General features: G+C 54.4%; 2 protein-coding genes across 12 annotated transcripts; both read right to left on the bottom strand.

Moving 5' to 3' along the window:
- Window positions 1-7,055: 7,055 nt before the first annotated feature.
- Window positions 7,056-14,425, bottom strand: FLAD1 (flavin adenine dinucleotide synthetase 1). Of its 11 annotated transcripts, XR_010841253.1 has the most exons (10): window positions 14,247-14,314; window positions 13,562-13,786; window positions 11,289-12,033; window positions 10,474-10,621; window positions 9,917-10,015; window positions 9,650-9,839; window positions 8,591-8,664; window positions 8,344-8,471; window positions 7,510-7,761; window positions 7,056-7,424 (listed from the first exon to the last, which is right to left on the bottom strand). XR_010841253.1 is itself a non-coding variant. In XM_067037275.1 (9 exons), exons 2-9 carry the CDS (start codon window positions 13,640-13,642, stop codon window positions 7,378-7,380), a joined length of 1,512 nt encoding a protein of 503 aa, XP_066893376.1. In that variant the 5' UTR covers window positions 13,643-13,786; window positions 14,247-14,314; the 3' UTR covers window positions 7,056-7,377. The 11 variants fall into 11 exon arrangements, 9 of the variants coding, with proteins under 9 accessions (XP_066893376.1, XP_066893416.1, XP_058928753.1 ...); XM_067037275.1 differs by lacking the exon at window positions 7,510-7,761; XM_067037315.1 differs by lacking the exons at window positions 7,510-7,761; window positions 14,247-14,314 and adding an exon at window positions 13,975-14,078.
- On the bottom strand, window positions 7,563-7,748 carry LENEP (lens epithelial protein). Its single transcript, XM_067037329.1, has one exon. It carries the CDS (start codon window positions 7,746-7,748, stop codon window positions 7,563-7,565), a length of 186 nt encoding a protein of 61 aa, XP_066893430.1.
- Window positions 14,426-15,728: the final 1,303 nt, after the last annotated feature.

Genomic DNA, 15,728 nt, shown 5'->3' with positions numbered 1-15,728 from the left:
GGACATAAACTTCAACCCCTTGGTCCAGCCAGTCTCTGCAGGGCGCAGATGGATCCCTCCCTCCTTTTTCGCTGTCTTATTCCAAGCTCTTACTTGGCTCTCCGAGCTTTTCCCACCCTCCTCTTTTCCCTCCTTCTTTCCTTCTCTCTCTCTTTCTCCCTTCACCTGCCGCGATCCCTTTCCTCCTCCTCTCTCTCTCTCTCTCTCTCTCTTTCTCTCTCTCTCTCTCTCTCTCTCTCTCTCTCTCTCGCCCCTATCTCTCCCAGTCCACCTTAACTCGAGCTCCGCCCCCGACCCCCATCCAGCCCTCCGCAGCTACTCCGTCCCGCCCCCTGCACTCCACCTCCCGGCCCGCCCATTGGCCTGAACACCCGCCCATCCCAAGTGGGTCCCGCCCTGCGTTCGGCCAGGGAGGGGGCGGAGCCGAGGGGCTGGCCTGAAACCTGGAGGAGGGGAAGAGGAGGGGCAGTGTCCGCAGCGGTTGGGGAACCGAGCAACCCCATCAAGGGCTCCCACTCCTACAAGAGGGGCTTCCGTAGGGTCAGCACCTCGGGAGGGAAGGGTATGAGGAGATTAAAGATACACTAGGTGGGGGCGAGGCGGGGATTTAGGGGATTGAGGGAGGGGGGTCCCGTGAGGGGCTATAATCAGGTCAGGGCCCCTGGAGGTAGGGGGAGGGGAGCCACCCAGCCATCAACTCCAGCTCCTACGCCCCACCCCACCCCTTGGAGGCGGGGGAACTGAGGCTGCGGGCACCCTGCGTCCCTCCCCACGCGTGACGGCGCCTCGCGGGGAGGGAACGGCGCCCTGGGCAAGCAGCCTCTGTGCTCCAGCCGGTGCCCGATGCGGCCTTGGCATTGTTGGAGGGGAGGGGCCCGGTCCGTGAAGGGGGAAGGGGAGGAACGCTCACGCTCCTGCTCCCCGCCTCCATCCAGCTGTTCCCTAAGTGGAGAAACTGAGTCTCCGCGAAGGCGGGACCTCTGGACTTGGGTTCGCTCAGAGACCTGGGAGGCGAGAGGGGACTGTTTTACGATGTGTACCTGGATTTGTGGGGGTGGGAAATCAGCATACGTACTTTAGTGCCCCCCAACTGAGGAAGGTAGCCTGTTTGGGATGCTTCCAACTGGGCCTGCGGCGCTTACCCCAAAGAGCCCCTCCCACTAGAGTAAAACTGATTCAAATCCGGCTCCGGCGGGCCAGGTTCCGCTCCTCGAGGCCGGCCGTGCCGAACCGGGTCGAACTTGCTTTCTCCAACCCCAGCCCCCTCCGCAGAGGGCCTCCCTCCCTTTCCAGCAGGTGGCTCCGCAGGACACCAGCTCAACCTGTTGGACCACAATAGGCGGCGCCAGGGGGGCCCTGGCCCTCACCCGGGCTGACCCGGGATCCCCGAGCAGGGGGAGGGGCGGAGTCCCGGTCCCTCCCTCTCTCTCCCTTCGGCCGTGACTCAGCCTCGGGGCCGCTGCCCTGCTCCCCAGCCAGGGGCGGAAAGTGTGAGGCGCCCCTGAGGGCCCAGGCCAAACCAAACAGCCCCCCACCCCAGACATTATCTCACTGTAGATTTAGGGGGGCTCTAGGAAGGAGGGGGTAGCAGTAGCAGGCATGGGGCTCTCCCTCTCGGGTAATCCGCTCCAGGTTTTCCTATCGTCCCTGTCCCTCTTGGGTCCCGAGGCTGGTCACTGCTCCGGGTTTTCTTCTCGGCCCCGCCGGGCAGATTCTGGTTCGCGAGCGCCCGAAGCCGGCGGGGTCCAGGCCAGGGATTTTCCCTCCCTTCCCCAGCTCGGGGTCTCGCTAGCCTGGAGAAGGGCCGTGCCAGGGGCAAGACGGCAGTGCCAGAAGCACAAGTGAAATTGAGAGGGGGCTGCTTCGGGGTAGAGAGGGCATGGCCGAGGAAAAGGGGGGGCGGGAAAGTGGCTCGGGGAGGGTAGAGCCAGGGCCTCTAGAGGCAATAGAAGGGAGGGCGCCTTGGCATCAGCCCTTAGGTATAGAGAAGCGAATAGCGGGCTCGCCACGTCCCCCATCCCTGGGGGTCGCCCCAGGCGTCTTGTTGGACCCCACCTGGATTTTTCAGCGGCTGGAATGCCATTCCTCACTTGAGTCTCAGGGAACCTCCTGTTAGTTTCTCAGTGACTCCCCCTCCCACGTTCTCTTCTAGTCCACAAAGCTCCCTCGCTCAGAAGTCGGAGTGGGGAACCCCGACTTGAAATTCCCGCCTAACCCCCAACTCCCGGGCCCTTACCTCGCCAAACCACTGAGACCGCGTCGGCCAAGAAACGCTGACTGGGGGCCCCGCCCTCTCCCACGAAACCCCAGGTTGGCCCCTGGGGCCTGCCGCCACCCCTGCCCCGACACTAGGCCTGGACTGGAACTGGGAACTGGAGGGCAGGTGTGGGCTCTCCAAGGGCCCTCCTGGGGATCGGGGAGCGTCCAAGATCCGCACGTTCAGTTGGTCTTCAGGCGACCAACTAGACCTTAATTTCGTGTGGCAGGAGGTAGGTAAATACCCGGAGAGTGAGGTGGTTGACCAAAGAGAAGGATGAACGCCCAGGCCGGGAGTTAACCCCTTTTAGGGAGAACTGCACACCTGGGGCTGGGACAGCGATTCGGAGTGAGGGCCAGGTGCCTAGGCCGGGCCACGTGCGCCAAGGGTGAGCTACAGAGAAGCTGGATGCTTGCAGAGCCTGGAGAGAGGGCTTCTGGCGGGAAGAAAGGCAAGGCTGTGACTGGGCGGGGTCCTGAGTGAGTGGGTCTAGGGGCCTGCTTTGGAATGTGTGGGGCTGAGCTGGAAGCGGCGCATCAGCTTCGGCGCCCACCTCTTCCCCGCTCTCCGCCTTCCTCCGGCTGCCTCCGCTTCCCTCGAAAAACCCGCCGCCCAGGAAACCGCTGGGGGCGCTCAGACCGCAGCCCTGCCGCCCCCCGGCACCCCCACCGCGACCGCCCAACCCACCTGAAGGAGCCGTGGCTGCCAGGGTTGCCCCCCTCCCGCCGACTCCCCCCACACCTGCGGGCTGCACTATTTATAACTCGGCGCCTATTCCGGGCCTCTGGGCGGGAGCCGGGTGTCGCGCAGCGCTAATCATCGCCGGGATCTCTGCGCCCCCCAGGGCCGGGGGAGATAAATTTAGCCTCAGGAAGCTCGGGGGAACATTTCCCAAAACTCCACGTCCCAGAGAAGGCGAAACAGAACCCCTCTGCCCTCAGCCTCCTCCGGACAGCCACCAGGCGGCGCAGCTCTCCCGGCTCGAGAAGACGGGTCGCTGCTTTGAAGCTGGGGTAGGTAAACGGTTGAGAAAGAACGACCTGAGGGTACTGAGGGGCGGAGGTCAGAGGGGTCAGAGAATGGCTAGAAGAATGGGTATGCCCCCAAGGCTGGCAAAGACTGGAGTAGACAGTCTCAGCTGGGCATAACTGGGAAAGGACTTCTGCCTTTTGAAGGGGAAATGACATATGCAAACGAGATGCAAATAGGGACGCAAATAAGAGCGTATGCCCTTGGGGGTCTGCGCTCTGGCGCTAGTGAAACAACTGCCACACTCCCTTTTCTGCCCGTCTTTCAGTTTAGCTGGGAAAACGTGGGACCCTCCCAAGATTATTACTATAATATCCAGTTTATTGCGCACGGCTCCTCAGACCACTTCTCTTGACCCCTCTCCTCCAGCTTCTGCACACCACTGACGGTCTTATATCCGACGTAATCAGCTGGGAATCCTGGATATCAGGCCGCTGCTCCGCATGCTGTCGTACTTGGTGGTCACTTCCAGTTCTGGCTGGTCTCCTTCCCTGTTTTACCCCGCCCAATCCCCTACCCCTTGTGGCCACTAGAGGGCCCCGGGGCGCCGAAGGGTAGATGAGATCTTACATCCCTCCCTGTCTAGGTGCCTGCACATCTTCCTTTATTGCTCCCCTCATCCCCCTCCAGTGAGTTCTTGAGACAGTAGTTTGGACACTTAAAACCTGAACTTACTCTAGTTGGGAAGAGAACACTGCAGGGAAGCTGCCACATCTCACTTTCCTTTCTAGACCAGTGGGGAGGTGTAGTCCAGGGAGCCATCTCCAGGCTTTGTGGCTTACATGAAAAGGGCGTAGCTGGGCCTACCAAATGAGCGCGGGGGAAATCAAGAACAAGGGGAGATTAGGGTTGAGGTAAAGTGGGAAAGCATGGAGTGGGTGCAGAATAGGGGTGGATAGTCCCCTCCACATTTCTGCTAGCCTGGCCCTGCCTCCCAGGCAACTTAGGCTACCATCCCAAGCACCAGTTCAGAAGAGGAAGGCAGGAGAGAAGCCCTGAATTTGAGATGAGAAAATCTGGGTTCACTAAGTGACTACCCTACTGCAGTGTGCTGTTCCTATGACTTTGGAGGTGTCACCACACCTCTCTGGGCTTGTTCCTTCATGTTAAGATGGGACAATTGCCCTCGTCCTGCCTACTTTTGAAGTGGACTTTTGTAAGGCTCAGACACTCTGTAGATGAAAAGGGCTCTGGAATGGTATATGAGGTTTTTATTATCCTCCCCATTCCTCTCCTCAGTCTTTCCAATTTCAGGGCTCTGACACTCTCTTTCCAGCTCTGACACTCTCCTTGGGCTACTGGCAGTCACTACTTCCCTCCCCTCTTCAGCTCCCACCACCTGCCACAATCACAGGCCCTGCCTTCCACCCCCTACTACTTCCCCAGTGGCCCTTGCCAGCCATCCCCTCCCCTGGCAAAGTCAGAAACCTCAGACTTCAGGATCCACCTCCAGGCACTGCCCCAGCTTGGTAGGAGTGAGGTCTAAGAAAGGAAAAGGAGGCAAAGGTCTAGAGCTTGAGTCAGGGAAGGGCTGGAGTTGGCCAAGCAGGATGCAGGCTACAAGGGGGAGAGGGAACTCCAAATTCAGATGGGAAGTTGAATTCTGTGTCCATCTCTACCACTAACCTCTCTCTGCTTGGATTCAGGACCTTCTCACTGCTGTGCCCTGGGGCTCTGAATGCACCAGGCAAGAACACTGACCTGTATTTTGTGGATGTCTAAAGAGGGGCTGCCAGGGATAAGAAATAACCTTGAGTTGGAGTACTATAGAGTACCATACTGCTGTAGAAAAGAATGGGCAGGCTCTAAATATATTGATGTGGAACCCTGTACAAGGTATGTGAAGGGAAAATAGCAAGGCACAGAACAGGGTATAGAGTATGTTATTAACTAGAAGGATAAGTATATGCAAGTGCAGCCACTTCTCCCTACTGCTATTGCTGTAAGCCTGCTCTGAGCCACCAACATGTCTGGCCCCGATTGTGCCCATGACCTCCTAAAAGGTCTCTACTATTCTACCCTTGGTCCCCTAAAGTCTATTCTCAACCCAGCAGCCAGTGTGAGCCTTTTAAATAAAAAATCAGTTCATGCTTAACTGCCTGCAACAGTTCCTCATTTTACTCAGCATAAAATCTCAAGTTCTTACCATGGCCTACTAGGCCTGCCTCCACTCCCATCCTTGGCTCAACTTTCTCTTTTTCCATAGAACCTATCACCTAGTAACATCAATGTACTTATTTTTTAATGTTTATGTTTTATTTTCTGTCTCTACCCACCAGAATGTAAACTCCATGAATATAGGGATCTATTTTGTTCACTGTTGTATTCAAATCAGCCATATTGGCACATAGCAGATGCTCAATAATATTTGTTACATGAAAGAATAAATGTTTTGCTATTTGCAACAACGTGGATGAACCTGGAAGGTATTATGCTTAATGAATAAGTCAGACAGAGAAAGACAAATACTGTGTTATCACTTACATGTGGAATCTAAAAAATAAAACAAATGAATGAATATAACAAAACAGAATGGACTCAGATATAGAGAACAAACTAGTGGTTACTAGTGGAGAGTGAAGGGGATTAAGAGGTACAAACTACTGTGTATAAAATAAATAAGTTACAATAATATATTGTACAGCACAGGGAATATAGCCAATATTTTATAATAACTTTAAATGGAGTATAATCTGTAAAAATTTTGAATCACTATGTTGTACACCAGAAACTAATATAATACTGTAAATCAACTACACTTCAATTAAAAAAAAAAACTTAAAAAGAGAATGAATGACGATGAAGTTTATGCATAGACTATCTCTGGAATGCTGTCCAAGAAACTGGTCACTATGGTTACCTCCAGGCAGGAGAGCTGGGGGATAGGTGTGGGAGGGAGATACTTTTTACTATCAGAGTTCATTAGGCATATATTACTTTGACAAAAAAAAAAAAAAAAAAAAAAAACCAGAAAGAAAGAGAGAGAGAGAAAGCAAGAAAAAGAAAATAAGCCCAGAGAAAAAGGAGTTAACTAAGAAGTTTGAGGAAGAGCTGGTCCCTGGCAGTGAGGGAGGGCCACATACACGATCTCCAGGCCAGTGTCCCAGGACAGAATGGAGGGGGGAGGGCATAACTGGGCCCCAGGGAATGCTGGGTAGAGATCCCAGGGACACTTTGGCTGGCTCTGAGGTCGTGGGGGGCTGTGAGTGGGCATGTCATTAGGCAGGAGCAAGACGACGTAAATGGCTGGTGTGTACCTACCACTGGGAGTGATTCAGGGAGAGCATGTGTTGGTGGCTGCCAAGGGGAAGTGAAGAGTCAATTCTGCTCATTCTGGCTGTTTGTGTCCTATGCACTGTCATAAGCCTGAGGGAACTGTGTGGTCACACAGGTGGCTTTCTCTTGCAGCTTTGTGTATGAGCTAGAGGAGCAGGGCCGGACTTCCTCCATAAGCTGGGAACTAGCACCAGCTCAGTGCTTTCCCCAAGATCTTCAGGGGCAAGGAGCTGGCCAGACCAGGTCTTCTATTTGGGTTCCCAACCTTACACACAGGGCCTCACAGAAGAAGACCCCACCCAAGCTGGACTCCTCCCTATCTACAAGTTGGGAGGAACCTGGCCTTTCTACCCAACGCCCTCCCTATCCAGGCACCAGTGAGTCAGGAAACCTGCCTTTCATTATGTTCTATCCAGGAAAACTTCCTTCCCTCCTTGGCTCCCAGACTCTTCCAGTGCTGACTTTTTCTGATTTCCCTGTAGACATTTAGAACTTTTGGTCTCAAGGCTTATTTATTGTACATACAGTTCAGTGATTCTCATACAGAGATACCAGGGGCAGCCCATTCCTGGTACTAAGAGGGTATGGTAAGATCAGCCATCTGGGCCGGTAGGTTCACTGTACCAGGCTTGGAGGAGTGCCAGGTCCTGCTGCAGTCTGACTGGGGTCCTAGCCAGCAGGCCAAGCTCCTGTGCACCAGAGGTGCACTGGAGGTGGGGCCTGGGAATAGAGGCCCAGAGATGAGGCAGGTCTGACAGATGGCACAAACTCAAAGCAGGATCACGCTTCACTCATCGTTTGTGGCCCATCCTTGGTCAAGCACAGCTGGCCCCAGGAGTCTTGATGGGGGTTGGGCTGGGTGCTAAAAGAGAATGGGAAGCTGAGAGGCAGGCTCTGCCACAGGAGCTGCAACCATGCCTCCTGTCTGTTTGCCCTACCCTGCCCACCTGAGCGATGCTGGCCATGGTGCCAGCGGGGAGGAGGCAGCTCCCTGCTGCCATTAATCCAGCAGCTCCTTGATACACCAGCAGCAGAGGAGGATGTAGGCGACTTCCTTCAGGGTCCGCTGCAGGCCCTCCCACCCTGTGCCCATCTTCATGACGGGCACCCGGAGTCCAGTGTCTCGCAGAACTCCCCCAAGGGAGAAGGGCAGGGCCTGGGCTAGGGGCTGTGTCCGGGACTGCATGTGGGCAGCAGCTCTGAGGAAGGGTGTGGGAGCTGCCTCTAGTGCCTTTTATCAACATTGTCCCCACCCCCTTCAGACCTCATGACTGTGGGGACAAAGGCCCCAGGGTCTAGCACAGGGAAGGTTCTGGGCTCGAGAATGGGCTGACTCAGCCCCTGTGCCCAGGGATGGTGGGGTGGGGTTAGTAGGAGGAGGGCCTGGCTACTCCATCTTTCATCCTCCACAGCCAGGCCAGCTCAGCTTCCCTTCCTCCAGCCTGGGCCTTGAAGCCCTGGCTGCCCTGCCCGGTTATCCCTTCCCCCAGGGGTTGGCACTGCTCCCTGCTCCTGCCCTCTGGTGGGCTCCTGCTGAGGCTGGCACTGAAAATCATCAATGAGAGATCCTTTCCAGCTTCCTCTCCCCTCTGCCACCCGAGAGTGAGCACTGAGGGCTCCGAGCTGCCAGGGCCTGGCCCACTTCTGCTTCTCCCGTCCCCTGAAGCAGGAAGACACGGCCAGAGCAACAGGCACAGGAGAGGTGGTTTATTGACAGGTAAGACCCCAGGATGGCCCCCTTCCCTTCCTCCTGGACAGGGCAGTAGTGGAAGGTCACGTACGGGAGTTCCGCTCCTCATCTTCGTTCTCAAGCAGGTAGGCTGGACGGTAGGTGGGCTGTCCTCCTGGGTTCGGGCACTTCAGGGCCGGGTTCCGCACCGTGTTCTCCCGGCTCCCGAGTGACGTATAGCTGGTGGGGCGGGGGAATGGGAATGGAGGGCATAGGTGAGTGTGGTAGGCTCTTGGCTCTCCCAGTCCCAGCACCCTCACATCTTCCACACACCCATCCTCTTCCCCCAAATCCCTCACCCTTGGTCATACAGGATACAGTATGGGACAAACAGTTGACGCAGAAAGTCCCAGATGTCTCTGTAGGTCCAATCCTGGGAGGTCAGAGTCAGAGGAGTCACACATACTTTCCTCTCCCACACCTACCCACTGCCACCTGGGAAGGGGCCTATCCGGGGCTCTTTGGCTTCCTTGGCCTCTGAGGGAGGGCCTGCTACCCAATTCTCTGGTATATCTTGCTCTGTGTAGGCCAACCAGTAAAAAAGAGAAAGCTTTTATCCTGTCCCTCTCCATTTCTCAACCCACCCTCCACTGGCATCTAAGTTCCAGGAGGACAGGAAGAGGATATCTATGTCTGTGTAAGCCTGTGCTGTCCAGTAGAACTTTCTGCAATGATGGAAGTGTTCTTTATCTGTGCTAACATGGTGGTCACTTGACATGTTGTTAGTAGAACTAAAGAACTTAATTTTGAATTGTAATTTAATTTAAAAATTGAGATATTCATATGCCATGAAATTCACCCTTCTAAAGTATACAATTCAGTTTTTTTTTAAAGCAATTTGTATTTTGTTTCAATTAATTACAATTTGAGTGTAAAAAATTGGCTCATGGCTACCATATCAGACAGCACAGGTCTAAGTCATTGTTCTGTCCACAGGAGAAAGCAGGATGCCTGCCGTTGAATTAGTGCTCGATAAAAATTGGTCAAAAGGCTGAATGAACAGGGCTTCCTGGGTGGCGCAGTGGTTGAGAGTACGCCTGCCGGTGCAGGGGACACAGGTTCGTGCCCTGGTCCGGGAAGATCCCACATGCCGCAGAGCGGTTGGGCCCGCGAGCCATGGCCGCTGAGCCTGTGCCTCCAGAGCCTGTGCTCCGCAACGGGAGAGGCCACAACAGTGAGAGGCCCGTGTACCGCAAAAAAAAAAAAAAGGCTGAACGAACAAATAGCACAGCCTCCCCTGGATGATGGGGCTGTTTCATCGAAGCCCCAGGGTCTCACCTCCCCCACCTCAGGTAGCCAGGGAGCAATGACTGATAGGGGACATGAGACTGAAGGCGATAAATCCCCTTCCCCGATACCAGTAGTGGGTTGATGCGCATGAATGAAGGCCACCCTGGGTCAGTGGGACTGAAGGGGCAGAGGCTGCAGGAGTAGGGGTCAGTGCGGCGGGTGCCCATCAGCACGGCCTCCAGCTGGGGGTGCTGTGCCCGCAGCTCGCTCAAGGCCTGCTTCATGTCACCTTCAGCCTCCAGCACCTGCAGACTGTACCTGAGGAAGAGCAGTGGGAATCAAGAGTGGGCCCTGCCAAGCCCCTCTTGCAGCCCAAACCTTCAGGTCCCTAGTACCTCTTGATGGTGTCCTGTAGAAACTGCTCCAGCTCAGGGAAAGGGGAGATGCTGCGGATATACAGGATCTGGAGGGGCTCTTGAGCATCAGGATACTTCCTGGGGAGGAGGCAGAATCCACTGGCTTGCCAGGATGGGCAGGGAAATGCTCTCCAGAGAGCTTGCCTTTTGGCCCCTGGGATGGACACACTCCCCTTCTCCCCTTTCCTCATCCTTCCCATCCATCAGAACCCACTTCGTCTGGGAAGCCCACTCTGACCTCTTACCTCTCACATCTGGAGCATACACTCCTGTTTCCAGTATGTGAGCCTTACCTCCCCGACAGGACTGTGACCACCCTGTTGTTGGGGATGGTGGCTTGCACATCCATACCTCGCGCCAGGCAGGTGTCAGACGCTCAATAAATACGGTGGGGGAATGGAACTGAGAGGTCACTATGGCTACCATCCTCCCAAACCCCACCCAGACACCCCCTTTCCTCCCTGCTTCTTAGGATGGGGTACTAGAGAATGGGGCAGATCTATCTCTGGGGTCTTGCCTCCAGGGGGTTGGCTCACTTCTGCACAGCGGCATGGAAGAGGTGCAGGAGGGCGGTGCAGTCCTTGCCCCCGTTGAATCCCACGCAGAGCTGGGTGAGGCCGTACTGAGCCAGGGCAGTCTCAATGGTCTGTAGGGCGCCTGCCACCTTTTCTCTCAGAGAAGACCCTGCCAGGCAGGCAGGGAAGAGGGCATCAGATAGAGACATATGGCTGTTAAAGGGCAGTGGGGGTCAAGTTGCCCTTGCTTAAAACCCTTCCATATCTTCCCAGTGTTCCCCATGCCTTCATCTGCCCCCAGCCTGTCATTTAGCCACACCTCACAGCACTCTTCACCTCAGTATCTTCCCTCTGGAGGTCCTGGTTTCTTTCCATTCTCCTAAACCTCATACTGCTTCCTTTCAGACCCTCTCTCACAGTTTACTCTTGCCCACCTCCTGGTCTGACCAAATCCTCCTTAGCACTCAGCTTATATGTCACTCGCCCAGAGAAGCCTTCTCGGACCCCACATCAAGGCTGATCTCCCTGCTATGGAAACCCCCCCCATCACTGACACCTCATGCACGATTACCTGTTTAACATCTCCCTCTCCTGTTAAACTCCTTGTCCAGAATAGGGCATACCTCTGTCCTGTTGAGTTATACCCCCAACAGCCAGCAGTGTTGCTGAAAGGAGGTATTCAATTGATATTTATTGGAAGAATGAATGAATCGACTGTAGCTATCTTCTACCTTCTCCTGGATCTGTGGGAAGCCTCCAACAGCCCCTGCATTCCTGAGACTGAGGGTGGCACCAAAGGTCTGATGTATGCTGCCCCTCCCCCAGGAGGCCCCTACCTGACTCAGTGAGTTTGTACACAGCCTCACTGGCCTGCTCCACGGCGTTGGGTACGTAGGGGACCAGCGATCCCTGGGGCAGACGGGCAGTCAGGTAGGCCAGGCATTCCTCCAGGGGCCCTTCTTCCTCCGAGTCCAGTGTCAGCTTCACCTGATAGTAGTTGCTGCCCCAGTCAGGGTACGAACCCAGGCCAAGCCTGCGCCCAAAATGGGCCTGGGCCTCAGCCAGGATGGGGGCGATAGAAGCCTCATTAGCTGCCACATACAGCTCCCGCAAGTGGAACTGAACAGCTGTGTTTTGGAACAGTCCCTTTAGCCCCTCCAGCACCCGCCGCAGCAGCTCCGGAATTCCCGGGAAGAGGTAGACGTTTCGGACGGAGACTAGTGGGAATCTGAACGGACGGCCAGTGAGAGGATCTGTGCCATAATGTAGGCGGGCAGAGGAGGGCACCCGCGACAGCTTCTCCCAGCCCTCCCCCCCTAGGGCTTTGATGGCCCCTTCCAGCTCAGGGTGTGGCTTGAGTTCCTCCCCAAAGGCCTGTGCTACTGCCTCGAAGGTCACATCATCATGGGTGGGGCCAATGCCCCCTGCCGTAAGGACGTGGGTGAAGCGGCTGGAGAAAGACGTGACCTCAGCCGCGATGGTGGCTACCTCATCGGGTACGACAGAGACTCGGCACACCTGGACCCCCAGGGAGCGCAGTGTCCGGCACAGAAAGTAGGTATTGGTGTCCTGAGTGTGTCCCTGCGAGATTGGGGATGGGGAAGATGACGGTGTCAGTGCCGTAGGGATGAAGGGCAAAGGGGTAAGGATCAGGCTGCATCTGCTTGATGATGGGGCACTCTGCTCTTTGGGGACACCACACAGCCCAGTCCAGTCTGGGCTGCCCAGAAGCCCAGACTAGGCACAAGAGTGGGAAAATCCATGTGAATGGAGTCAGGGGTAATGTGATCCCCCTTGGGCCTTCATCTCTGCTTATGGATTCAATCATCAATTGCATGGGGACAACTCATCTACTTCCTCACCAACCCTGACAGTTTTAGTCCTCTGGCTCCAGGTGCTTACTGGGCATCTTCACCCTATCCCTGGCTGTTGTCCCTTTGGTCAATGGCATCTCCAGACACTGTCCACAGCGTCAGGTCCTTCAAGCTGTGAATTCTACTTCTGAAATGTCTCTCCATTTGCTCTCTTCTCTCTGTTCCTACTGCCACCAAACGGGTCCTTGGCACCTTTCACCTGGACAGTGGCGGCAGACCCCTGGCCAGAATCCCAGCCTCCAGCCACAACGCTCTGCCCTGTGCCTCCTGAACAACTTTCCTAACGTGTCACTGTGATTGCATCACTCTTGGCTCAAAAGCCATTTGTTGTTTCCAACCATATACAGAATAAAGTTCAAATTCATTTGCAGAATATTTGAGGCTGTGAGTCTATGGTGTGTATCCACTATTCTTTTCCAGCCCCATCTTCTTCTACTTCTCTACAGAGAGTTTAGCGGTTAAGGGTGACTCTGGAGTAAGTGAGAATCAGGTTGGAACCCCACCTACCACTTACTAGCTGTTCAACTGTGGGCAAGTTTCTCAACCTCTCTGAGCCTCAGTCTCATAATCTATTCATTGAGATTTATAATAAAAGTACCCACATCGGACTTCCCTGGCGGTCCAGTGGTTAAGACTCCGCGCTTCCAATGCAGGGTGCGTGGGTTTGATCCCTGGTCAGGGAACTAAGATCCCACATGTCGGGCGGCTCAGCAGGAAAAAAAAAAAAGTACCCACATCATGGGGTTGTTGTGAGGATTAGTAAAATCACATATGTGATGTAATAAGCACACTGCCAGGCGCTAGTAAGCACTCAATATTACTATTACAAACCTGATGCCCACCATGACCTCTAGTGAGACTTCCCTGATTATTCATAAGTGATTTCCCCCTTCTAGTACTTTCCTTCTATCTCACTTATCTACTCTGTGGAATGCCTTGGATCATTTTCCAAACAGGTTGGATATAACTCTGAAATAATACATGCATTGTCATTTCTGTAAAGCCACCCCTCCCCCTACCATAGTGCTTGGCAAATTGTAGGGACTTTGCTACAAGTTTTTCAACACAGTAATTGAAAGAATGAAGGTCACTTTTTCTCCAATATATTGGACTCACTCCAGGACCCTACTGCAGCAAGGGGGCTCCCACCCTGGTTCACCCTCCCTCAACAGAACATGGAGCAAGCTCCGGAGGACAGGAGAACGCTGCCCCTCCCCCCTCCGTCCCAGACACACCTTGAGGATCTCATCTCCAACAATGATGATGCCCGCCGTCACGCTGCGCCCTGGGGGAGGTTCAGAGGCCCTAGATGCCATGGTCCTGCCTTCTCTGCCCCTCTGCAAGGCCCTCCAGTAGCCACCCAGAGCCCCAAATAGGGGGCGCAAGCACGCGGGGCCCGCCAGGTCTACAAGGCACTGGGGGTCATAGCCTGGGAACTGGGGTTCCGGGGTCGAGGGAACCTGGAGGAGCCAGAAAGGACAATGGGGGAGAGCAGGAGTGCAGTCTTCCTCATCACGCCCTTGACAATCGACTCCTTTATCCATGTCCCTTTAAGAAACGTGTTCTCAAACCCTAGCCCATACCTCTTTTAATGTTTTCTATGCTTGGTCCTAGTCTCCTTAAAAATGTCCTTCTCTCCCGAACCTACCACTTTAAATGTCTTCTGTCCGTTGAGCTCGGCTCCTCTAGGGTCTGCTCTATCTTGGGCATCTGCACCTTTAAATGCCTCTTCTCTTTGGGGCACCTGTCCCTTTAAATCTCTACCTTATCCTGGGCCTTGGCCCCTTTAAGTGCGTTCCCTCCCTCCACCCCCGACCAGAACTCAGCCGCTTTCTTCTGCTGGCTTCCACACTCTTTCTAGCCCGGAATCCTGTCTCTTCCCGCCACGGTTCAGACTGCTAAACTCTTCCAGGTTCTCACCTGCCTCCTGCCCCTTCACCGGGTCTTTCCCGCTCTCCTTCCCTCCCGTGGTAGCTTCCGTACTCAGAGTCCCGCCTTAGACTCCTACCTACCTCGTATTAATTGGTCATTTTGGCCGTCGCTCAGACAACCTTTAAGGGTCAATTGGTGTAGTCGACTATCGCTCTCGAGCTTTAGTTAGAGGGCGGGAGTAGTGCTGGGTTGTTATTGGCGACAACCACGTGGTCACCCCTCGCCCGGAAACATGGGGGCCGGGCCTTAGTCGGGGGGCGTGGCTTTTCTCTCAGAGCTGGACGTGAGGAGTCTGGAGTAAAATGAGTAGTGGTGGTTGGAGGTACTTTAAGGACTTTGGGGTGCTCCAGTCTCGTGCTGGAAGTAAAGAGAGGCTTGACTCTAACCTCCGTTCTGTGTTCAAATTCTTGTATTCATATGCTGTTATTCATTAACCATGACTCATTCTAAGGAGTTGGGGGCTGGCACTGATGTCAGAGGGGATTTTATATTGTAGCAAATGGAAGTTGGAGGGACAGCCAAGAAAAATTGTCAGCATTGCCTGGGAGGTAGCAAGATCCTGGAGGTGACCTTTAGTGTGTGGAACTTTCATTTGTCTCTGTTATAAACAGTAAAGCTAATTACCAAAACCTCTTTGACAACAAAGTCTTGCCCCACCTTGTTCCAAATGGTGCTTTAAACATAACCTCTCCCAGTTAATTGGTCTTGGAGGTACGAGTGAGGGCAGCGACTAGGGGGTGCCATGTGTCCACTTTGGATTCTCACATTATCCTAGCTTCCTCTTACTTCACTTGCCTCTGGTCTAAAAGTACTTCTTAAACTTTAACGCTCCTACAAATCATCTGGGGGCCTTTTCATTTTTCATTTTTATTTTAAAATTAATTAATTATTTATTTATTTGGCTGCGTTGGGTCTTTGTTGGTGTGCGTGGGCTTCGCTCTAGTTGCGCGGTGTGAGGGCTTCTCATCGCAGTGGCTTCTCTTGTTGCGGAGCACGGGCTCTAGGCGCAGGCTCAGTAGTTGTGGCACAAGGGGTTAGTTGCTCCGCAGCGTGTGGGATCTTCTCAGATCAAAGCTCGAACCCACGTCCCCGGCATTGGCAGGCGGATTCTTAACCAGGAAAGTCCCCATGGGGGCCTTTTAAAAAAAATAATAAATTTATTTATTTATTTATTTTTGGCTGTGTTGGGTCTGCGTTTGTGTGCGTGGGCTTTCTTTCTTCAGTTGCGGCGAGCGGGGGCCACTCTTCATCGCGGTGCGCGGGCCTCTCAAGGGCTCCAGACGCGCAGGTTCAGTAGTTGTGACCCACGGGCCCAGCCGCTCCGTGGCATGTGGCATCTTCCCAGACCAGGGCTCTGGTCCCATGTCCCCTGCATTGGCAGGCAGATTCCCAACCACTGCACCACCAGGGAAGCCCCATGGGGGCCTTTTTAATATGCTGTTTAAATCTACAGGATTCAGGCGGTTTGGG

Source organism: Kogia breviceps, chromosome 1, assembly GCF_026419965.1.
Source record: "Kogia breviceps isolate mKogBre1 chromosome 1, mKogBre1 haplotype 1, whole genome shotgun sequence".
In the NCBI taxonomy this organism is placed as follows: Eukaryota; Metazoa; Chordata; class Mammalia; order Artiodactyla; family Physeteridae; genus Kogia; species Kogia breviceps.
The sequence above is the reverse complement of the archived record's forward strand: the minus strand, read 5'-3'. Positions and strand labels throughout refer to the sequence as shown.